Source organism: Lagopus leucura, unplaced genomic scaffold (assembly GCF_019238085.1).
Source record: "Lagopus leucura isolate 7727_CA_CO unplaced genomic scaffold, USGS_WTPT01 Super-Scaffold_100004, whole genome shotgun sequence".
In the NCBI taxonomy this organism is placed as follows: Eukaryota; Metazoa; Chordata; class Aves; order Galliformes; family Phasianidae; genus Lagopus; species Lagopus leucura.
Window position 1 is genome coordinate 56,059,767 of NW_024962264.1, and position 25,127 is coordinate 56,084,893.

Genomic DNA, 25,127 nt, shown 5'->3' on the forward strand with positions numbered 1-25,127 from the left:
AATGCCATATTCTTTCTCTATTCAGTGGTGAAAATTTTGTTTTGTCTGAAAATGTCCAGATTTATTATAACCATCAAATATGTTTCTGACAGCCTGAAGAACATCTGTTGTGCTGTCATAAGGATGGTCTGTAGGAATTTTTTAATTTTGAAGATCTGAAATATCTGTAAGCTTCACAGTAGTTGTTTTTTTTTTTCAGAATGCATATTATAGGTCCAATCCTGTATCTGTTGAATTATGTGTCCTGCATGTTATGTGTGCATAGTGATTGTCTGTTCTGACCTGTGGAACATCGCTGCTGAGAGCTGTTGTCTCTGCCTTGCATCATCAGTGCTGTTTGTGAGGAAGTGGCATAAATCGTTGATGTAGAAATGATGATTGGGCAGCATTTTGCACTCATTTTGTGCTAGACTTGCAGATGTGTAAATGATTGTACAGCACTGTGATAAACTGAGTCTGTAAATGTTCTCTTCCATATTTTCCACAAGAAACAGCGCATGTATAACACTAATAAATTAGATGCCAAGTTGGAAAAACATCCACTTTCATCTTCTACCACACTGTCAAATAAAATGAGGGTTGTACAGGCATTGCCAGTTTGATTTGTTAGCAGAACTTTGCACCTGTTCACTGCATAAGTAACAACCGTGTACTCAAAGGCGTGTGTGTTGTTGCATGGGAAAATAAGGGATTAGATGCAGGGTGCACAGGTTGATATTCCATATGTAATTGCAGTGCATTGAAAACTATTTGCATAACTGTTAGAAATAACAGAGTTCTGTAAATCTGGGACTAATAAAACAAGATTGTAATTTCTTGCAAAGCAAGTACGTCTCTAAACATGTAGTTATAGATGGCCAGTCTTGACCTACAAGGTGTTAAACGCTGAAGAACACACGATTCTCCTAGCCAATTTTCACAATGATTGATTACTACCATTAGTAAAATGTGCTCTTGATTTCCAGTGGGAATTTATAGTTTCTCAGCAGTGGATCTTACCATGCCCTTGTCTGATGGAACGAAGTGACAGCTACTACCAGACATCATGCACATCACTTCTTAACCATTCCATTGACAAGAAAAATAAATTGGCCTTGTTAGATGTACTGAGTACATTAGTAGAGTTGCAGCCTTTTTTTCCCCCCGGTTTTCTAGTATGTTTTTGAAACATGAATATAAGTAGCAGTCTCACAAGTAGCACTACTCGGTATGAATTGTTATATCTTTACGAATACTGCTCACTACTTGAATGGCCACTGATCATACATCCAAAGCAACAGCCTACTCTTACAACCTATATTCTGACTATCCGCAGTGTCCCCTGTATCTTTTCCAGGTTCACTGATCTCCTGAATTCAGTCTTCCATCTCATCTGTAACCTAAAGTTATTTTATTGCTTTTGGCCATCTTAGAGTACAAGTAATTCTGCTTAAGTGATGCGACTCCATTTGTTCTATATAATTTATTCTCCTTACTGTTACTGTTCTATCACATTTTTGACATCTTTTTTTTTTTCAGCAGGTTTATATTTTGTTCCACATTTTTGAAAAAGATATTGAACAACATTGCAATAATAGCAAACCCACTTACACTGAAAACACTAAGCAGAATACTGATTGTATCTACGTGTTTTTAGCTCAGTCAACTTTTAATTATTTTGTATGCTTAATATCTTTATTCTGTTCTTTCTGGACTGCAATTAGGCTGTCCTCAGCTGGTAGAAATTTTCATGAAATATCAGGAGGTTAACTGCTCACAAATATCTTTTGTTGGTGTAAATATCAGATGAGAACATGCTTCTGACCTGTCCAGCAGACATCTCTATTTTATTCCTCTTTTTAAAAAAAAAGTTTTCTTTGTTTTTAATATATTACCTGTCTCATAATGACCAAGGACAATATTGCTGTCAATTGTTCAATTTTTCTTTAATATCGTATACAAAATATCAATTCTATTTTGTAACTTAATATATTTTATATAAAATCCAATGTACAGTATCTTAAATTTGTTTAAATAGTATCGTAAACATAACTTCCATGAGGAGTCTGTCCTGAAGCAATGCAGTCTTTTATGAATTATAGTTCCTTTTGATATCCCTGTTGTTCGGTAAAGAATCCAGATTCTAGGAATCTCCATCTGAACTCAGATTTGGTTCCTGTCAAAGCAAAAATAAATTCCCAAGTTATTCATTTTCCACTTTGTGTCCCACACACAGCTAGATAAAGTCATGTGCTGGCTTGTCGTTTGGCTGTGATTTGGCATTATCTGCTTCAGAGCTCATCTTCGTCTGACAAAGCATCAAGATAATCTGTATCAACATATAAGAGAAATCCAGAAAACAAGCTGTCTGCCCATGTTGGGTCTGAAAAGAGACCGTTTTGGTCAGTGTAGAAGATCTCAAGCCATACTTCATCTTCTGGCTGAAGGTAGATCACAGTGGATCCAGAAGCTACGTCGTGGTTTCCTGTGTTTGCATCAAATGTCTTTATGCGGTACTTCCCGTTGTGAACCAGCCCAATCGCAAGGTGCTTATTTGCCAAAGTGATGTCATAAGAAAAATAATAAATCCCTGGGATGGCACAAATAAACTTCCCCGTGGAAGGGTTGTAATGTTCACCCTCATTGAAGAGGACTTTATTGAATACAATTGGTAGTCTTTCCTCAGGGTAGCTGGTGGTGATGCCAACAGAAAAGGCAGATTTCAGCACTATCTTCCCACACTTACAGACCCCTGGTGCACCTGGCTCTCCTCGGTCTCCTTTATCTCCCTTAGGTCCAGGTGGTCCAGCTGGACCTACTTCACCCTTGGCACCAATCAGTCCTCCTGGTCCTTTTTTCCCAGACTGACCTTGGTCTCCTTTCTCTCCGGTTGGTCCTAATGGCCCAGTTTTTCCTCTTAAACCTTCAAAAACATTTTAATTTAGTTAATCATTTCTATTATCATCTTAGTAAATGATTGTGTAGGCTACTGGGTATATCTGAACAGACAAGAAAAGCAAGGTCAGAATTTCATAATGCTTCAAAAATACTTTCAGAATCTTCTAAATAAGCTTGTGAAAAGAATAGCAAGTTGAAACAGAGCAGTGGACTACACAGCCTGCGAGTTCTTTGTTTTATATTCCTAGTTTTCTTCATACACCTTCATTAAACACTGAGGAACTATATATCCATTGCAGACAGAGGCATGGGTACTGCTGGTGTAGAGGACAGCAGTGTGGTTACCCATACAGTGATGCCAATGCACTAAATATTACTTACTATTTCAGTGGTTTTATTCTGTACCTACAAACTTGTCAATCTTTGATTCCTGGCTAACAGCACAAATGAAACTAATTATTTGACACCAGTGCTTCCACATATACCTTGGCAATGTCCCCTTTTTGTTCAGCATCTGTGCATAGGAAGACTGAGCAATTACATTTATTTGCACGTTAGACTATATGCATATTAGACATATCTAAAATATATCTGGATATTTTCTTTCTCTCACTGCATGCATCACACTAAACCCACACAGGCACATACACACACATGTTCATCATATGTATATGTGTAATAGTAATGATGAAAGCTCTTATTTTGATGCACTACTATGTTATTTGACACAAATATTCAATACCTGCGCTCCCCTTTTCACCTTTTTCTCCTTTCCTGCCATCTCTACCATCTCTTCCTGGAAGACCAATGCGTCCATGTGGCCCTGGGGCTCCGTTAGCTCCAGGGGGGCCCACGGGACCTGGCAACCCAGGGATACTGCAGATGTATCTGGTATGGTAGTTCTCTCCTTTGAACTGGTTTTGAAGTGGTTGTTCACTGGTGTAGATGGCAAAACTTGTGATGTACAGCAACACAAACATCATTGAATCTGGAAAAAGTGCATATGAAGAAGACTTTATGTATATGATGATACTCTGATTCCATTCAGATGGCCAGTAGGAGCAACATTTTCTAGTGAGGAAAAAGCATGCACCTTTACTTCATTTTGAAGCCCTTATCCTTGTAAATGAATCTAAATCCTGACTAACCGTAGCAGGAACTTGCCAAGTTTGGAGAAGGGACACCAGTGAGAGAATTACATTTTCATTGCTTGCTTGCACACTGGCGACCACAGCACCATTACTTCGCTGTAATGGGCCGGATGGGAGCAGACCACTGTCCTATGGCTCTGGTGCTAACAGGGCTTTCTTTTTAAGCTTGGGCTGGAATGCCATGTGAAATGAGCTACATCACAATATCTTGTAAGAAAATTCATTAAAGTATTATATTTTGTGGTTGGATGGATGAACAATTCAATGAATTGGATTTCTCTGTTGCATAATGTATACTGAGGGGTTAAAGAAAAAAACACTGCACAAACAGAAATGTGTTGAGGAGTTACAGTACCTGATATACAAAGGTGTTCAAAACTAGCGTTGCATTAGCTGAGATTCAGTCATGAGTCAGGTGAGATATTGTGAGTCGAGTTGTTTCTTCTAATTCACTTGCTGGACTCTCAGAGCATGTCTGTGGGGGGTTTTGTTGGAGTTGTCCATTACTTCAGAGCCGACTGACAGCACAGAAGCAAACTGAAGTCCACTGGTTTCTGTGGGGAGAAAGAGAAGAAATGGGTCAAGAATTAAAAAAATATCTGTGAAATACCATAAAACTTTTTTTACAGTGAAAATCAGGTTCATTCTCAAACTCATAATTCTATTACAAAATGAATCAATATAGAAATGCTTTTCATTCCCTACTCTGTTATACAAACTGGCTTTGCTGATTGACTTGAAAACCCAAACGGACATATCTGCCTACAGTTCATGTTATCTCCATGGCCACGCTGTGATATATGACATGACCAAAACTATTCAGCAGGGAAAAAGACCAGCACTTCCACATCCACACTCTTTACCAAGAGTAGGAAATGAGAGGCTGCATCTTGATATTGATGCAATGAAGAAAAAAGAATGAAAAGATTATTGAAGAGAAGTAAGCGATGCTCCAAAATTATCTTCAGTGATTTATATTCTGCTTTTCATATTAAACATCTTATATCAAATTGGCAGAAACCAAACTACTAATTTTGCTGTCATTTGATAAATGCTTACAGTGCAGGCAGGCACAACAGTTTCCAAGAGTGAATTAACATATGAATGTGCAGCATTAGAGGAGAACAGCAAATGATGACTCCAAGGCAGTAGTTAACTATAAGCACAAACTTTACAGCAATGTTTGCTTGATATACTACTGGGTGTGCCCAAAGAGAGCTCATGGATTTTCATGGGACTTAAATCAGGGACTGCAAAGCTGTCTGCAAAGAGGCACAATTTAATAATGTGGCCAGGAGGGAGAAGCTTGGTGGAACTGAAGCCTAAGACTGCCTATGCATCTTACACAGAGCTGACGGATGAGAAGCAGACACGACCTAAGGACCAAGGATGGGAACAAAATATACACTTTGCCAGATCAAAGCCTGAATCAGTAGGCTAGATGTTCCCACACTGTGTTGTGCATCAGCCAAGCAGAAACAATTTCCACAACTGCTGGTTTTGCCTGTCCAAGATCTTTGACAAAACACAACAAGAGCTGTCACACAGTTGCTCCTGTCATTGGCTGGCCAGTAACCTACTGTTGTGTGAAGCTGTCTCCAGTTCCCATATCTCTCCTGCTGTTCTTCTCATCTGCCTATGGGAAATAAATTAGCCTGGGATATGTGTTCCTTCTAGGGCTCTGGGAAAAAATCACTTGGGGAAGGCAGGGAGAACAGGGTTGTTGGGATAAGGATGTACCTTAGAGGGACATTGTGGTTTGAGAGTGAGTTTGGCCAGGGAAGGGCACACAGGTGTTGGAAAATAAAGAACAGGAAAACTTTCCAGCACTGGGGCGGAGGTTCTTAAGAAAAGATGGGGCTGTGAACCAAGATAGTGGGACTGTAGGAAGGTAATAGAGATGAGATTAGGTGAAAATGGTAATAAGGTTCAGATGATTATGTTCAAAGTCCAAAATTTAGGCTTAGGGGAAATACAGAAGGCTAATTCCAACAGTTGTCCCCAAACAAATGACCTTTGGGAAGCCATGTGTTAGGCCACAGAATCAGGACCTGTTTTGGCCTTGACTTCTGGCTCTTATATTTCTTCACACATAATGACTGTGTTTTAAAAGGAGGAGTGAAGGATGCGTCTCTACTTTATTGCAGCAGCCTCTTGGGAAGTGTGAATCACCTCAGACCAAGAGAAGATGTACAGCATTGAACCCATGCCTCCTTTTTCCTGGGTGTTGCTTTAAAAAATAAACCGTTAGTCTGAAGGTGAACAATAACTTAAGGCCATGCTTTTGGAATTTCAGGCTGAATGAGGAGGCCAAAATTAGAATTTTCAGTTCACCGAGACTCATGGAGTTAGAAGGTAGAGTAAGACTTCCCAGATTCTTTTTTCTGGAGTCACCTATGTTCCAGTGCAATACTTGATCACATAGAGTTAAATGTTAGGCAGAAAATGAGTCATAAATTAGACTTTCTTCTTTTTTTCTAGTTGTCCTTTCCAAAAACATACACTTTTGTCTGTAAGTTGGAATAGGAAACAATGTCATTTATGTGTGCCAAATAATGTTTATTCAAGGAAAAACAACACTTGAGAAGTTCACTTTTTTATCCAAATAGCAAAAATCAGAACAAGCAGATGTTATTCATGTTAAAAACAATTACAGTTATCTTCACTGAAGCCAGCACCAAAGATAATAAAGAGAATGATATGAATAAAGGATTAGAATGTTCTTCCAAGTTTAGAAAGTGGCTTTTCAATAGGTACCAAATCAGAGCATGAACACATGCCAAAGCTTTCACTGGAAGACTACAGACACGCTTATCCCTTCTAATGTGAGGTGATTTCTGGCACAGCATTTGTAAGTGAGGGTGGCACACGCAGTTGTTTCATCACCTTTTATACTGCATAAGTAGCAGAGTCATTGCCCTTGTGTATGAACGTGAAAGATCATCTGATTCTTTTAATGTCAGAAAAGTATTCTAAAAGTTATTCTGATATGTTGTTGCAGATCTGCTGACATGACAGATCTACCATGACAAGATATTCCACGTATTACATTCCTATTGAAGCTACACACTGGACTGAGGATCTGTATGCTCAAGTTTCCAGGAAATCTCAATGCATTACCAATATACTCAGATTGTACTCATTAACATTTTTAAGTTTAAGAATTAAGGAATTATAGCAAATTCCCAGTCTTGAGACTTCTTGGTATATGATCTAATCTTCCTCCCTTACCCAGCTATGCACATCTTAATTTTTAAATTTACTAATTGGCATTGTTCTGAAACAATCATAAGAGATTTCTCATCAATCTTTTACAAATAAAAACTGGGTCAAAAGCCAGTGGTTGTTAGTCACAAGCTATCTTGGCTGTATTCTTACTTTTATGTTTCCTTGCTAGCTTTGAGTTCACTTCCAGTACAAGTACACAGGCATCTGAGTAGGATGGAAAGATATATTTAACTTCTTTGTGCAAAAAGGTGTAGATGAGAAATATTAATAGTCTTGGTCCTTTCTTATCTGCAAAATTCACAATGACGTAGTAGTGCAAAACACAGCAGTCAGTGCATCTGTGCCTCTCAGATAGCAGAGGCTCTTAAGACCTCACATCACTACCATCACTACCATCACAGTATCCCTGCTGTGGGGTGTACACATCAAGTCCACAGCTGGCCATTGCCACACTCTGTGGGTTAGCTATACAGCCATCAATCTTCACATAGTTTTCTGTTGTCTTTGTTTCCCTTAAGAGAGGGAGAGTGACCTGAAACTTTCCAAGCTGTCTGAACTTGTGATTGCTAGTCCCAGAATGACTGATGGTGCCCAGAGGGATCAGCCGGTGGAAAAGAACATTAGCTAAATATTTCTGAGAAAACAATCCATAAAGGCCTTATTAGCAGTGCTGACATTTAATGGTCTGATTTGCTTCAGTGTGCACTCAGTCATGTTTAAACAGTCTCCCTCCTAACTATGTTGAATGTGGTCAGATTCTTCAACCATGTCTTAATGCCTTCACAAAAAATAAAGAGTTTATAGTCGATCCCAGAAGTTCAGTTTGTTTGATTTTCAAAATATCAAAGCAGTGGGATTCATTTTATTCCTCAGTCTCTCACTTGAAATCCATCCATTCTTATTATTTACAAGGTCATTTTTACTAAAAATGCCCTAGAATATGATAAAGGCATTTATCAGTGAGATAAACTGCCTCACCTGGGGGAGTTTTCACATGAGGGCTGGTACGAAGTGTACCAGAAAATGCAAGGAGGTAAATAAAATCTGACAGAAGTCGTCTTGACTGACAGCTGACAAGTTAAGTCAGTTTCTTTCGGTCTGCAACTGTGCCTCCTGTATCCAAGATCTGGGGAACTACAGGCCTGTCAGCCTGACATCAGTGCCAGGTAAGGTTATGGAACAGATCATCTTTGAGAGAGATCACATGGCATGTACAAGACAACTGGGGAATCAGGCCCAGCCAGCAAGGGTTCATGAAAGACAGGTCCTGCTTGACCAACCCGATCTCCTTCTATGATTGAGTGGATGAGGGAAGGAAGGATGCCTGGTGGATGAGGGAAATGCTGCTGACGTGGTCTACTTAGACTTCAGCAAAGCCTTTGGCACTGTCTCCATCAGTATTCTCCTAGAGAAGCTGGCAGCCCATGGCTTGGATGGGTACACTCCTTTCTGGGTTAAGAACTGGCTGAATGTCCAAGCTCAGAGACATGTGGTGAATGGAGTTGAATCCAGCTGGCAACTGGTCACGACTAGTGTTCCCCAGGGGTCAGTACTGGGGCCTCTCCTGTTCACTGTCTTTATAGATGTCCTAGTTGAGGAGATTGAGTTCATTCTCAGTCAGTTTGCAGATGACAGCAAGTTGGGAGGGACTGTTGATCTGCTTGGGGATAGGAAGGTCCTGCAGAGGGATCTGGACAGGGTGGATCTCCAAGCTGACACCAGTGGGATGAAGTTCAATAAAATCAAATGCCGGGTCCTGCACTTTGGCCACAACAACCCCAGGCAACGCTACAGGCTTGGGGCAGAGTGTCTGGAATCACAGAATCACAGAATCACAGAATGGTAGGGGTTGGAATGGACCTCCAGAGATCACTGAGTCCAACCCCCCTGCCAAAGCAGGTTCCCTACACCAGGTCACACAAGTAGGTGTCCAGGCAGGTCTTGAACACCTCCAGAAAGGGAGACTCCACGACCTCCCTGGGCAGCCTGTTCCAGTGCTCCGTCACCCTCACCGTAAAGAAGTTCCTGCGCACATTTGTGTGGAACTACCTTTGCTGCAGTTTCTGGCCGTTAAGACAGGAAGACTGTATGGAAGAAATAGACCTTGGGATGTTGGTTGACTCTCAGCAAAACATGACCTAGCAGTGTGTCCATATTGCCAGGAAGACCAACGGCGTCCTGGCTTGCATCTGAAATAGTGTTGCCAGCAGGAGCAGGGACTGTACTGAGCACTGGCAAGGCCACATCTCAAGTACTCTGTTCAGTTTTAGACCCCTCAGGAATACCAAAGGGAGAACCTCAAAATGCAACTTCATTAAGTGCAACTTAAGGGAAAGGTGATGGCTGTGAAGTTGAATCTCACAAAGGTGTAGGTCTCAGGAGACCGTGTCTCACCTACAGAAATGATAGAGGCATTTTCAAGCATGTGAAAGCTTGAAACTTAATGTAAATCAATGAGGCTCAACCTTCTGAGAAATTAATGCATTTTGAAAGTAGCACCAGGGCACTGAAGCCTTATATGCTTTTCAAAATCCCAGAACCAGGCTGAGTGGTATCTCCAAACACAGGACATGTTAGCAGGTGTCCCCAGCCTCTGGGATTGCCAGGCTGTCCCACTGCGTGCACCTCAGAGGTCCCATCCATGCCAGTGCCCTTACATGGCACTTGTCAACACACAAGATAAAAATCTGGCCTCAAGCTCAACAGTTTCCTGACAATTAGTAGCTGTTCAGAGAAAATCCTGGTCTCATGGAGTGATTCTACCCCAAAGTGATTACTTCAACAGCGTTACTCTCACATTTACACTGGAATAGAGAAAGGGGAATTTGGCTTGTTTTATCCATTTTTGTGTTTGTTGTGGTTAATGTCAGATTCCAGAGATGGGAGCCAGGAAGAGTGAAAAATAGAATGAAATTTATGTAATGTCTGCTTTTGGGTAATAACACATTTTTAATTATACTTCTGCCTGATTAAATCAAATCTGTAAATAACAACTTGATTTTCAATGAGATTAACCTCTGTCTGTGAGACAAAAGAATGTGCATGTTAGAAAGACAGCTCCAAACAGTCTGAAGCACTGAAATAAGATAAAATTTAAATTCTGTTATAGTGTAATTCATTGAAAGAAAGACTTGTGCTTATGTAGAAGACATAATAATGCTTCATGGCCCCCATCATGCCTCTCAGAAATGCCAGCTCTAACCAAGCTGACCCTCTGCCAGCCCAGCTTATATACCCAGAAGGCAGCCGCACAGTTCCTGTGTTTCTAGTTTATGGGCTTGATTTTCTGCAGCTCCACATTTTGTGTAGGTGTATGCATCAGGCAAGAGCTGGCTGCTCCCTGAATCTCGGCATGGCACGGGCTCCTATGGGGTGGCAGAGCAGGATCTTGCCCATCCCACAAACCCAGCAGGGACCAGGACAGTGGCACCCCAGCTCTGGGCACTAGGAACACGTGTGGGATGGGCTCAGGCCAAGCTGAGACACCAGCCCATGGGTGAGGGTCAGCTGGACTGCAGTGGGGTCCTGTGCCTTGGCAGGGTGGGAACAACCCATCCCACTAATGCCCTCATGACTCTAGCAGTTGATACTGATTGAAAGAGGGGAAAAAAAGCATTATGATCCTGATATGGCAGCTTGCGCCACTGTACACATATGGAAATAACAATTCTCAGCATGAGGCTTACAAAGATCTATTTAATTCCATTTGGATTCCTACTCCTCTCTCCCTGCTGTGGCATTCACTGAGCTGTGGCATTCACAAGAGGGTCAACTCTTGCTCTTCAAGATTTGCTTTCTTTCAGCCTCCTGATGAGAACCATTTCTGTGGTTGAATGTTTGGATTTGCAGAATCTCAGTCTAAATTCTGTTTTTAAAATGTACAAACTTCTCTGGGTTGTGAAGATGAAATGTCAAACTCCTTGACATAAAGAAATGTTTGGACTGTTTTTAGAACACATTGGAAAAGCCAAAATCTATTACAAGAGCTTTTTGCTTATTGAATTTCTAACACCGGCTAATCTTTTTCCCTTTGTATTTCTGACTTGGGCAATTCAAGCTGACAGCTCCAAATCTCTATAAAGAAATCTCATGAAGAAAAAAAAAATATTGTTTTCTTTATATGTTTTTATATTGTGCCAGACCTTGGAAGGGACAAAGTCATACTGTTGTATAAGCGTGAGTCTCAAATGCCAATCCTTATTATTAAAGGTGTTTCATCAGTTTCACAGAGAGGAAAAAAGAAAACAGCACAGAATTTTTTTTCAGGAGATACATTCTTTCATCACCTCAACATCTATTCTGTGTCAATGATTTAGTCCCATGTGCTTCTGTTTTTTCATCAGTAAAACAACAACATCAATAAGAACAGAGATAGTATTGTTCTGCTGATGTAAAATCTGGTTATTTCAAAAGCACTTTACAGATTCTGTTTTTTCTAAGTAGCTGGGACCACCATTTTGTATTTCAAACCAAGTATCTCATGGGAGATTAAAATGGATGAAGTCAGCACAAATCTTGCAGTTTCTTCAGTGCTGGGTGGATGAGGCCTAGGATCTGACAGTTAGTCAATTTTGACTTCATATCAGAGCATCAGACATACCTCTGCTTGCCACTGGGAACAAAATTCAGGCCTCATGTAGCTGGGCATAGCACCACTGAAACCAGCTGCCTCATACTTATAAATGGCCTTGAAGGTGTGCTCTCTCTTAGGTTCCTGCAGCATTAATCTTCCTGCTTTTTGTCATGCATCCTATCTGCTTGTTTCCCTGGCCCTCCAAGGGAACAGCACGAAGAAGGAGACGCTGCCAGCTGGCTTGACGCTTGGTAGTAGGAAGGGAATCCTTTGCCTGCTGAGGGTGGGCTTTGCCTTGACTTTGCTCTGTATGTGTGTGGCTCTCCACAGTGACCTCTGCAGGATCTACTCAGGACATAAGTTCGCATTTTTGGGTGGTCAGAAAGTCGTAGAGAGGCAACCAATTTCATCTCATTTTCACTGAAGTTTGGCCTGATCTCAGCCTGCCAAAGGTGTTCTGACTGTCACTTAGCTTTTCTCTAAGGTTCTGGAGCATGGTGGTTGCATTTAGTGTCAAATCTATTTACTAAAGGTTTTTTTTTTCTATTTGACTTTGACTGATGGAGTTAATTTTCTTTAATGCAGATCTATTCTCTGATATCCTCAGTTGATCTACTTAGATTTGTTTCTAGCTGATAAACAGCAGTAAGCTGGCATGTAATAAACTGTTCCGTTCTTTTTATCTTTGTGATAGATATCTTCATTGGGCATTACGTAAAGTGCTATTTTAGCATTTGTGGTTTTGTTTATGGCTTAAAATACACATTATATCTTGAACAGAATAATTGCAGCTCCTTTCCTGCTTAGAATTTCTATTTTCTTTCTGTGAGATGCTGTGGTGTGTTGTGAGGCTTCTGGTTTTCCTTACTCTTTGGGAAAGTTTAAACGTACATACGTATATATGTGTGTACACATACACTATAAAGTTTTAAAAAAGATTTATGAATTTATCAGCTTACGGGGGAAAATGTGGAAACACAATTTGGAGACAATTTTTTTGATGCATCTTCTATCCTGAAAATTTATTTATTCCACTTGCTTTATTAATGCATGAAAGTAGGTTTCTGCAGAAGTTCCTAAGCCTCTGTTGTTCTCATAAAATTAATTGCTATCCCAGTTTGTTCTCTTGGGGCAATTATGAAGTCATCCATAACAGACATTTCATTATGTCTCTTTTTTTGGATTAATGTTACATCTGAATGACTCTGCTAAATATGATCAAAAGCCCTTCTAGCCCAGTGCCTTTGCTCCCTGGCAGCCCTGCAGGAGGCTCTTGCGCTCCTTCTTGAGGACGTGGGAAGCATATGGTGATCCTCGCCCAGGAGCTGTCTTCCTACTTCTGGTATGCAGCTAAGCTCTTGTGAACTGGAGATATTTTCTGAATCTTTGCTTTCTGTCAGCCTTGCTGGACTCTTTATCCATAAACCTGGAACCAGTTTAAATGCTGGCTTTTCATATCAGTAAATTTGTTTGTTTAATTACACACAGAACACATCTGTCTCCTTTCAAGCTTTTTGTCTTCCATAGATCTTAATAGATAGATGACAATCTCATTGGATCCCAGTATTTTTGGAACTGTAACAGGCAGTGGCAGTAACAGGCCTGCTCTTTAATATGTTCTCTTTCTCAGAAAAGCAGTAACTTTAAACGCCTTGTGGTTGGCACAAATATTTCTGTTGAATAACTTGAATTTGCAGTTAAGAATTGTATAAATTATGTGATCAGATGAATTGTCAGAATCATCTGCTCTTTTCCTCTGGTATATTAAGATTAGTAATCAAGATTTTGAAGGATGTGTAAGTCCAGCAGGTCTAGCACCTTCACTGTTTCGTACCATGTCCTCAGATCAGTGTAGACTCCTTGTGTCTAGCAAAGATGTAGAAATGCAGCTGCAAAAATGCAGCTGCCAGACTGTTATCTTGTCTCTGCCAAAGATGTGCTTCATGGGACAGATGTCACTGCTGCAGTGATTGGCATTCTGCAGTACTTAAATCTAAGAAAAGTAGTAAAACCCAAATATAATGTTTTCCAGGAGACATTAGTGGCCCTTATAGAAAAGAACAACACCAGTTTGAACCTCTTAAAGCTGTGTAAACTGTCATGTGCTTGCTAAAATGGCTGTAAGGATAGTTCTGAGGATTCTCTGTAAAATATTGTTTGTGTTGGCATATTTCTAACAAAATAATTATGGTTTCTTAATACAGATATATGTCATTGTTATTCAAAATGAAGTTTGCTTATTTTAATGTTTTAACCACACAGTGTAAAATTATGCCAGTCCTTGCTTTGCTCCTTGGAAGTATCTTGCTGGAAGCAGTGGTGTTACTGATGACAACATGTCCTCACAGACACAGCACTGGATGGTTATGGGGTGATGACATTCACCATCCCTGTCAGGGTTGCCCTCCTCATCCTCCTCCTGTGTCCCGTCTCCCTGTTGGGCTCCTGAGCTTTGCTGAGCAGCTCTCCTCTCTGCTCTTGGAGCATCAGGAGCAAGGATCAAAATCCGTCTTGCTCCCAGAAGACATATGGTAGAAAAACCCATTTTCCCCTTGTCCTCGGTCTACTGGGATATAGAATGCACTAGCTTTTCTCACCAATAGCCAGACACTGAAGATGAAGGTGAGAATGAAGGAAAGATGTGTCACCATGCAGCAGCTGTGAGGGCTGTATTGGTGTGACTTTGGATGTTCCTCCAGATTGCCTCCGTGTCCTCAAAGGACAGAGAGAAAAGGGCAGTGGTCCACAGAGCAGCAGAAAGGTGTTGGCGGGCTGACTGCCCGTGTCAGTGAAAAGCCTTGTCCACCCTGAGTGATGCTACAGCTGGCCAAGCTGAAAGAGAAAAGTCCTTAAATGGAAATCTCAGATGTGAAACTCTTTTTCCTGCCAGAAATTTAGCTAAAGTAGACTGTTTGCTATAGTGAATATTCACACTGTGATGAGCCTAGATATCACAGTTCTTTCTGTCTCTTTGAGGTCTGTCTTCAGCCCACAATAGGGGTGCAGCATGCCAACAGTTACAGAGCATGAATATGTTGGAAAGCCACAGTGTGCACAGCATAGCCCCAAGCCCCAGCGTGCTGGCTCTGCCCTCTCCTCATTTGTGGACTTTACAGACTAATCCTGTCTTGCAGACCATGAAAATGGAGATTCTGTGCAGGTGGTACCACTTGTGCAGAAGTAATCAGAGTCAAAACAAGTTCCTCTCCAGAGGCCCTCAACTGCAGAGAGGGCAATAATGACTCACAGCATGTTAGCAAAAGTAGTGGTTTTGGCAAAAACAAGAATCCCATTAAGTAAAGAGAGTGTTCTGCTTTAGAGTTCACCAGTGTCTTCTTTTTTTGGTTGTTGATGTTTGTTTGTTTTTTAATATATTCTTTTTCTCTCCAAATTTTCCTAGTTTTGCCCTGTTGGTGAATGCCACACAGAAGCCAAGGGAGCCTGAAAGTGAAATCTCCAATAGTGGAGTTGGATGGACAGCCAAGACCTGCTCCTCGCAGCAGGTGCAAAGCAATGATGCCTCTGCCATTTCAAAGCAACAAATGGGCACAGCTCCTGGGTTTTGTGCACCTTTATTAAGCAGAGGTAGCCAGAGAATAGAACCAGAGGTTGATACCAGTAGCCAGAAACTGTTTTTTTCATAAAGACAACCAATATTTTTTGAAGTGCATCTGTCAAACATGCTGTTATTAGATAAAGCGGCTCCAGCTACCAGGAGATTGTAAAACTCACAGTCTTCCCTCATTCTTTTGATTTACTTTCACCACAGGCAAGGACTTGTAGACTTTTGACTGTTGTTTACAAATAGTCTGATAACATTAGCAAACATAAACAGGACTTTCCCTGCAAATCCTATCTCAAATACAGATTTCTAAGGACTGTTTTTATCTCTACCATCAGCAACTAGTTAAAATTCCAATTGTTTTTCTTAAAAAGAGTTTTAGTAGTGGGTAGTAAGCATGAGGTGAAATGAAAGCAATTGAAATTCTGAGGTGTGGTTTTATTAAAGGTTTAGAAAAAAGCTGTTAGAGACCTGCAGCTTCTAAATGGTACTGAAAAATGATAGTGCTCTCAGTTGTCAAAATGATTTTTTCTCATTTAATCAGTATGATACTCTTTTCTAACATTTATTCATAAACTTCCTTGGTCTGTCTTCAAATAATGTAGTTAATAAATGCCAGATCTCAGTGGATGCCTTAATTGAACTAGAATCAATCAATTTATTCTTGTGTGGCCTAAGTTAGGCACTTGCTGCAGAAATGTGTGCACCAATTTAATATGTAACTATCCATCTGCAGTTTGTTTCTGCCATTCCTTTGGGCTCTCTTTGTAGATCAGCCTCTCCTGTGGGCTCTTCAGCCCATCTGACTGTGTATTAAAAAGGCACACTTTGTGGTCCAGTAGTAGGGGAACGCAAGAGCCAGCTGGGTAAGGGAGGCAAGCGTTCCCACGTGGTAAGTAACTGACCAGGGCATAATGCAGCATAAACAGTTTCTACACTCAGTGAATCCACTAAATCAGCTGTTCCAGCTATGACATGGATCTTCACATTGCCATGGTGAGATGGTCCATCTGTTTGTAGCCACTGTACCCAGGAGACCTCAGTGGACAGCACCTCAAAAGAACCTCATTGGGATTCCCCCAAATTTTTAATCATAAGGATGCCAATCTGGAGTGGTGGATACATCCTTATTTCCATCTGCCACTTTGCAACATGTGCAGGTGATAAGAATTTTCATCCACCGTTGTTTGCTAGTGAATGGGAGCCAAAGCGATAAGAGTATCCAGATGGGTGCTTGCATTGGTCTAATTAAATCAGTTTTGAAACATATCTTTAGGCTGTGGACAGATGTTCATTTTGTAGAGAGCCATCCCAGATGAAGATTACAAGCCAAGCTGCTGGAGGTTATTGCCCTCACAATTCTGCTGGCTGAGCCATCCCAGACCCTCCTGAGCTTGAATAAGGTGCACACATGACATCCCACTACTCAGGAGGTGACAGCTGGAGAGGCTACTACCTGGCTGTGCACACTGGCCTCCTTAGCACAGCATCAGGCTTTTTCGGCTCACCAGTGTCCATCTACTGGCCTGGTTTAGTCAAAATGGACCAGGTTGACCTAGGCAGCAGGAATGACAGATCTCTCATTTGCTTGGGTTTGTTGTGCCTGGGAAGGAGCGAGAAGCCCTACCTGAGTGAGGAATGGGGGGAAATATTGAGGTGAGTTAGGCTTGGCCCAGCTGGGTCCAGAAGATGGGAGCAGAAACCTGTCGTGCTGCCAAAGCCACAAGGGGCAGCCTGTGAGCCTTAGCTAGACCTGGCCAAGGACATCCACTGAAAGATCTACCCACTGCCTCTGCCCAACATGTTGAACTGCTTTAGGCTGCTGACATACCAAGGCCTTGGCACTGACTTGAGCTAGGGCTGCAGGGTGTAATGAAGGACTTTAGAGGCTGTCCAATCCAAACAAGGAAGCTTTTCTTGGTTAGTTGTTATATCTTTACCAAATGTGTTAGTATGTGCACAAGGTATATGACACAACGTCGACTGAGTCTGATGACATGCTGTCTCCAGTTGACTGATCTTAGGAGACAGTAATGTACATTTTATATAACAGTAATGTAAACTGTGGAAAATTAACATGCTCTTCATGTCCTAAACTCTTTAGGATTAGGAATTATCATATCTGTCATTTCAACAATTCTCAGTTGAAATGTATCAGCTTAAAGACATTTTAACTGCTTTGCGCAGCTATGTGGCAATAGCATTTGGCTGCTGAGCTGATCTATCAGCTGCATCAACTTTATAGTTTCTTCCCATTGTCCAAAAAATGGGCTTATTATTAAAGAAGGCAGTTAGTGATATTTCCACTGAAAAGTAGGAAAAATGCCAGCACAGATGATGGTACTGTCTGGCTTTTTAATTAAACTTCTGCATTTGCCTTGCTATAGTGGCATTTCTTTTGATTGAACTTTTGAAAGAACGTGGCTGCATGCAGAAATTGGTTCCTCCCTATGCTTTTCCAGAGGTGAATCCAAAAAGATTGATTAATTTCCTGAGGTCCTGCCATTGTGTTGCTTGTCCTCACAGGAAGGCCTCAGCCCTGAGGAGCAGTCAGTGCATGAAAACAGGGAGCAGAACTCATCACAGCCCTACCCAGCATTAAGGTACAGCTGCAGGAAGCCATTAATTCATTCTGCAGAAAAAAAATAAAATAAAATTCTGTGTCTGTTCATTTCTAAAGACAGTAAGAAGGCAGTACAGGTCACCTTGGTTGTATCCATTTTCCAAGGAACCCATTTATTTCAATTGTCTCAGGAACTTAAGCGATTAATCTTCTGCGTATAGAAGCTAGCTTTATTTATTTGGTTGTTTTGCCAGTTTCCTTCTCCAAGCAGTGAAGAAAGTGTGTTCCCTATTCCATGGAAATATGGCATTTCTGTAAGTTGGGAATGCTCCTGAAAATATGCATGTACTTAAGCCTGCTTTCAGGTCACGTTTTACTGAAGCTTTCCAAAGTTTTAGCAGCCCAGCAGTCATGCAATTGAAAGACAAGGAACAGGAAAGGCAGAAGAAAGGAAAAAATAAACAGCTCAGAAGTCATAATCAGAGCAGAAGCTAAATTTGCAGTGGTGCTTTTCATGTGTCGCATGCTTGTTTTTGAGCTTGGCATTTGATGGTCTCTGACCACCAGATGGCACAAAGAATGCTGCTGCTTGCATCAGCTTGTTGCTGAAACATCACAAAATGTCTGATTCACAGCAGTTAAAGTGCGTTGTTACATTACTTTTATTCAAAAGTATATTTTATTTTTTCTCTTAGATGTAAAAATATATTGGTAGGACTTATCCTCTTGAGGGGAAATCAACTTCACCAGCAAAATGCAGTTTCAAATGGCAAGCATTGTTGAAGTGCCATTCTCAGGTGCAGGAAAACAGCATAAGATGAGGGGGAAGGAGGTTTCTCTGCTAATTGGATTATAGGACAAAGCACTAAAGTAAATCATTAATTCTCATTTTGGTTCTGATGGTGATTCTCTTTGTAGCTTTAGGCAAATCACGTAATCCACTTCATTCCTCTATTCCCACATGAAGGGCAATGATTTCCTACCTTGCAGTGGTGCCAGAGGAGTTAACACTCATAAAGCACAAATGGAGAGGAGAAAAATACTAATGACTCCTGAAAGATATTTGCAGGGAAGGTTTGTCTATCCTGCGTAATCCAGCTGGTGTTGTGCCAGTATAACAGCTACAGTAAGACTATGGAGAATGGATAAATTTAAGGCATACAGAAAGAAATATTACTGAATGCTACTCAAAGGAAGAAATACTACTGAAAGAACTGGATTTTTGTTGTTGTGTTTTCCATGTAATTCATTATGGAAATTTCATGGCAAACAGAAACAGCCTGACTGCTGCTCTCCAAACCCCTTCAGTGTTAAAGATGAGTCTCTGGCTGGTTTTGAAGATGAGTCTCTGCCTTTGGTTTACACCTGTGGTCCAGCTTCTCTCCTTCCAGTTGATATTGAACTCTCAAGTTGAAATCTGAAACTTTGATTCAGTCTCTGCTTCAGGTGCTTATTCATAACTAAAACTACAAATTATTCAAAAGGCTTTGCAGCTTTTGTCACAGGTAACATCTCTTGCACACCTCAGGATCAAGCCCGATGGTCTCAGACGATTTTACCACTGAAATATTTAATCTGATTATAGCAGCTTCTGATATTGCCAGAACACAAACCAGGACATTTCTGAAGATAAATGAAAAGGGCAGGGAATCCACTGTAAATTACCAGTGATTCACAACTGCAGTTTGTGTGACTACTATGATCATGAGATGACGTATTTCTTTTTATTCTTATCTTTATTGTGTGTAGTGGATGTGAATACCCTAAGGAGAGCCAAAGGATTTAACAGGTGTATCTGGAACTTTTCATCATTTAGAAAGACAAGATTTACAGGTTCAGATAAGGACAATACTGAGGAAAGAAAATTTGGCATAACATCCCTGAGAAAACAATGCTGCTCCAGTGAAAAATACTATTCAAGCACGCTTTGTATGCTTATTTCACTGCCAATGAAAAGAGACTGACTGTATATCTTCCCATAATCACAGAGGGTATCTATGGCATAAATGTGTTTTTTGGTTTATCTGAAACTAAGTTTATAGGCTGTCCTTTAGAAAGCTGAGGAATCAGAATGTGAATGGAGGAGACTTGAAAACTGTCAGACCAAAACACACCCAGTAAAACAAATGATTAGTGATTGGCCTGAGGAAAACAGAAGAAAAAAATAACAAAAATAAGATACTGAAGTCCCATAACAACGGTGCCAAAATGATTTCCAACTACACAAGAACATCGGTTTTGTTCTTCCGGTGATAAATTTAGTTTTTCTGCTTGTCCCTATTGCACACCTTAGTGATAATGCTGGAGACTTTTTGATTTCCATGTAAGACTTTTAAAAGCAAATAATATAATCTTGGCAGCCTGTGTGGAGAGCAAATGCAGTAGACAGAAGATGTGTGGAAATTAGTTTATACAAAGGTTCAGTTCAAACTCAGCCCATGCCACTGTCACTGAAACAGCCAGATGACAGTCAGCAGCACACAGCCTCAGGAGCATACAGAAGTCCTTCATATGGATGGAAAATGTAATGAGGTATCTTAATGGCTTTTTCTCTTGTCCTACAACAGCTATGGTACCCTAGGCCTCATAATCTGTGTTGCATTACTCTGTGCTGAAGGGTGGCTGTATGGGGAAGGCTATCCACTGTAGTGATGTATCTGCTCTGCATGCACTGGAGGAGTGAATCCAACACAAAGCCTGGCACACCCAAGCGACACAAGCCCTGCTTTGCTCATACACTAGGGCAAGCATCTCCAATCCATGAATTTTCAGAGTTGCTAACAGACATTCAACTCAAAAATCTGAGCATCTCTCTTTACTTAGCAGAGGAAAAACATTCCTCGCTTCACAATCACACCTGATTCATGTCCTTGATTTTTGGCAGTATGTACATTTGTAAACAACTACTGTAAAGGATAAAGCACAGGAAGAGCAAAATTTCATCAGCAGTCTCCGACACTGCTACAATAGGAAAGATTAACATGGTGGAAGGGTGATACAGGAGTGTAACAGCAAAGGAAAAGTGCCCCACCTCAAGGTCTAGGCTCACAGGAAAGACTCCACAAGTGAGGAATCTCCAACCAGAGAACCTTCCCCTGTGGGAGTCAGCCCTTAAATGAGGTCTAAGGAAGGTGCAGCCAGGCTTCACCCTTTCTGGTCACACGGCTGAACTGCCTTCATCTGTGCTCCCAGGGCTGACCCAGTCCTTTCCCCAGGTGCTCAACCAGTGGTTCAGGCTCAGCAGTTACCATACAGACACACACCTTGAGAACTCACTAAGAATTGCAGCCACTGCCATCAAACTAGCTTGATGCATTAGTTTCACAAAAGCAGGGTCACATATTCCTTCTGTGTTTTTGTTTCTCTCTTTCTTTGTTTTAATTAAAAATATTAAAGATTAAAATAAGTTTGGTTACTTATGTACGTTAACTATATTATACATTTTATGAGGGCTCTTCTGAAAGTAACACCTCTTATGTCATTACAGTGGCCTACAAAATCAGAAGTGAATGTTGGTGGTATGGCAATAGAGGTTGAACCTTCCTACCAGTATTCCATTACATTTTGTTACCATGCAACAGATGGCAGCAGAGGGGCAGTCTGACAAAATGGGGGTCACCTCTGCCGGTACAGACTTCTACTAGCGTGGCGTGCAGGCTCTTATTTATTGCTGGTGAAAATGCAGAGCTAATGATGGTGACTATGTTAAAAAACAGTGTTTTGTAGCTGAGAATTTGTTCTATCAAATAGTATTGTTGTGTTCTTTGTATCAATTGTAGTTCCATGGAAACATAGGAGGCATTACTTTTGGAGCAGTGTTTGTGTATGCTGCCCAGGCAAACCAAAAGGTTGGACACCTTTGTACTATGTGGATTCTGGGAGGGCTGGATAAGTCCCTTAGGTCTTCTGCAGGAAAATGGTGTGGGAGGAGAGGGCTGAGCATTGCACAGTCCCTCCAGCAGTGGGCTGTGAGCCAGGCCGATGTGGATGTACTGCCACTGAGTTATCCCCAGCAGTTAATATGCTGCTATGGAAAAATCTTTCTTAGATTCTGGTTTTAGATGTTAGCCTCATGGTCCTTTGGGAACCATGACATGTCCTGTCCTCATAGCCAGTTCCTGCCAAATTCAGGAGTGAGTGCAACACTCTCCTCCTTGCCAGAGACTGTAAGAGGCAGAGTTGCCTAATGGCAACCTGCAGAAAGTGTTTTGTGATCCTAAAATATAATTTTCATAGATGAAATACAATAACATATTGAGCAATGCTACTAACTTTAAGCCTTTAGCATCATTTTGATCCAAATTATTTGTCTTCTGATGCTATTTTTTTTCTAGGTACTGAAATCTTGATATGTCATTAATCCTCTAAATGGCTCAACATGAATTTCAAATCAAGACTGTAATAAAGCGATAGCAAATTAGAAAAGATTTTATTCCCCCCAAATAATCAAGTGGAGATTGAAAGTTGGAGAATTAAATTGAAAGGAAGAAAAACACTATAAAGCAGTATAAGCATTTGACAAATACCTAACAGACTGAAGAGATTCCCTTATTGTTGCTACTCAGAGAATTTACTTATTTTTCCCATGTAGAACATGTACAATACTTTATTTAGTAATATTTCAATAAGCTTTCTTAGCATCTGTTGCTGAACATAATTTTTGCAATGCTCTGACAGCATACTAATGCTGTAAAGCTAACACATTAGCATGCCACTGAGATGAAACTAAATGGAGAAGGCTCACAAAATTTTCACTGCAAGGTGCAGGTCCTGTTACCTCCAAATCCAGAGAGGGCTTCTGCACTCTTTTATTGTTTTCCTCCTTTCTACTCCTGTGAAAGCATGGGCTTTTTTCCTCTCCTTGTTTTTTGGGGTCAACACATTGTCAGCTGCAGGTATTCATTGTTCTGGTCCACAGCATGTGCTGCCACACATCAATATGCAGTGTAGTGATGTGAACCAAGTCAGGTACATGCACTGTGATTTTATGCCATCTGTAAGCAGCAAAGCTACTTGGATCAGGCACACACTGCTTTTGGAAACATCTTTAGTAGCACAAGTAGCGTTGGACAGAGCTAATAATAAACCTAGACCACTTTTCAGTTTGAGTTTGCTACAAAAGCTGTTATGCAATTGATCTTTAAGTAAAACTGTTTTCATTAACAGTTGTTAAATATCACCCTGAAAGGTATTAGCAAGGTCAATGTGGAGATCAAGTGATTATTACAAACATTTCTTATGCTACAATTTTGTGGATATCTTTTTCACAAAGGAGAGAAAATAATTTTTTCAGTCATGATATAACTGTTGCATATTATGGATTCTTTTTTTTTTTTGTTTTTGTTTACAGTCTATATGAAAAATTTCTAAATACAGCAGTCCATTCTGGAGCTAAATAGACAAGACAAGGAAAATCTAAGGCGACAGCATAACACTATGATAAATAAAATGAGAAATGCCAAGTACTTCATCAAGTTGAGTAACGGCTTTGCAATTGCTGGTTCATTTCTATGGCCAGGGTGCTTAGACAATATGGTGACAATAACATGGAACCATAGAATTATAGAATTGCTCAGGTTGGAAAAGACCTTAAAGATCATCAAGTCCAATTGCAACCTGACTAACTACCCTAATACCCTAACTAAGACCAAAAGAGGGAGAATGGAAGTCATGAAGGAAGAAAATGCATTTTTAAATAATCCTCAGGGAATTACACTATTACTGGGCTCTTAATCAGCACTCAGATTTTAACATGCTGTGTGTTTTGCCCACTGGGATGCAAAGTAAAATCAGTGGGCTAAATTATGTTCTCACTGGCACTTGTGTAAGTCCAGAGTAAGCCATCTGACTACATGGTTGTTTCCAGTTTTCCAGTAACCAAACAGAAATTGATCCAATGTTCCTAGACTCTCTCTTCCAATCTCTTGTATAGAAACTACCCACAAATAAATCAATGAGAATATTCCATGGTGTGCTCTCCACTTGTCAACAGTATGAAATAACATTTTTCCATGCACCTTCTTGGTAGACCACCTCTCAGTATTAGAATATAGGAATTGCTAAGTACAACAGACTGCAAGTATCTTGTAGGAAGCAGCGCAGGAGAGCAAAGAGGAGCCAGGAAGAACAGAAAAAAAAAAAAAAAGCAGAGAGTAAGGAAAACATTTTGGCAGTCTGATGATAGTCAGCTGGAAAATGAGAAGGATAATAGGGAAAGATGTTAAATGAACTGGTTTTGAGATGGAAATCTGGACTGGCTCATCTAATTGCACATGCTCCCAACCTCAACTAGGGCAGAAGTCTCTCCCCAGTCCTACCTTCCTTCACCAGCATTGCCTCTCTGTGCTGAAGCTCTGTGAGGCTGTGAGGGTTGAGCAGTAGGCAGGTGCCTTCCCTACTGCTGTCGCTGTGTGGCTGCCATGGCCAGCTCAAACTGCGATCACAAATGCTGTCTCAAAGTCTTCCAAGTGGAACTCTGACTGGAGGTCTGTAAGCACTGGGAATTGGAGTAAACAAAGGTTTCCATGCCAGAAGCAAGAACTATTATTATTGGTGTTCAAAAACATGAAGTCCAAGACCTATCCTGGCCAGTGCAGGAAAAGAAAAAAAAGTAGAGCTGCTGTCTACCTGGGAAAGGCTGTTATACAACTCACACCTTGCTGCACATTGGTCTGACACTGTCTATGGTGAGCTGGCTGAGAATGGTTAAGCTATTCTATCCAAACAACTAAACACTCATGGGTTTGATGCACTATGCTGCTTTTCCATGTTATTTCCCAGAAAACAGTATTTGTGGGACTGTCTTACCACTACCCTACCATGTAAGTGAACACTGAGAAGAACATGGTGAGTATTGCACACAGAACTGAAAGCATTTTGACCTCAGTATTGAAAAAGAGATTCTACAGCACTGGCTAGGGATTCATCAGTCCACTGGAAACAGCACAACCAAGTGGCTTCCAGAGAGACACAGACCTTTGTAATGCCCTTGCTGCAGGTCTGCTTCACCTTCAGCAGCAGTCCAAAGCAAAGGCGGTCTCAGAGCCCAGAACCTGGTAGAAGGGCTTTGCATTCCTAAATGAATCAAAAGACAGAGCATAAATCCCCATAGGCTACACGCCTTGCAAGAGGTTTATTTTTACTGTGTGAATTCAAGTGCTGGAATGTCTTGCT

At 40.8% G+C, this 25,127-nt stretch overlaps 1 protein-coding gene across 3 annotated transcripts in view; it reads right to left on the bottom strand.

The window, feature by feature from the left end:
- Nucleotides 1-1,909: 1,909 nt before the first annotated feature.
- Nucleotides 1,910-25,127, bottom strand: part of C1QTNF7 (C1q and TNF related 7) — a 55,637-nt gene continuing 32,419 nt past the window's right edge. For all 3 annotated transcript variants that reach the window (XM_042871181.1, XM_042871182.1, XM_042871180.1), the window contains 3 exons: nt 4,384-4,582; nt 3,620-3,865; nt 1,910-2,902 (listed from right to left, as the gene is read on the bottom strand). In XM_042871181.1, coding sequence (XP_042727115.1) covers nt 2,271-2,902; nt 3,620-3,860 — 873 coding nt within the window. In that variant the 5' untranslated portion in view covers nt 3,861-3,865; nt 4,384-4,582 and the 3' untranslated portion in view covers nt 1,910-2,270. The remainder of the gene's footprint in view (nt 2,903-3,619; nt 3,866-4,383; nt 4,583-25,127) is intronic.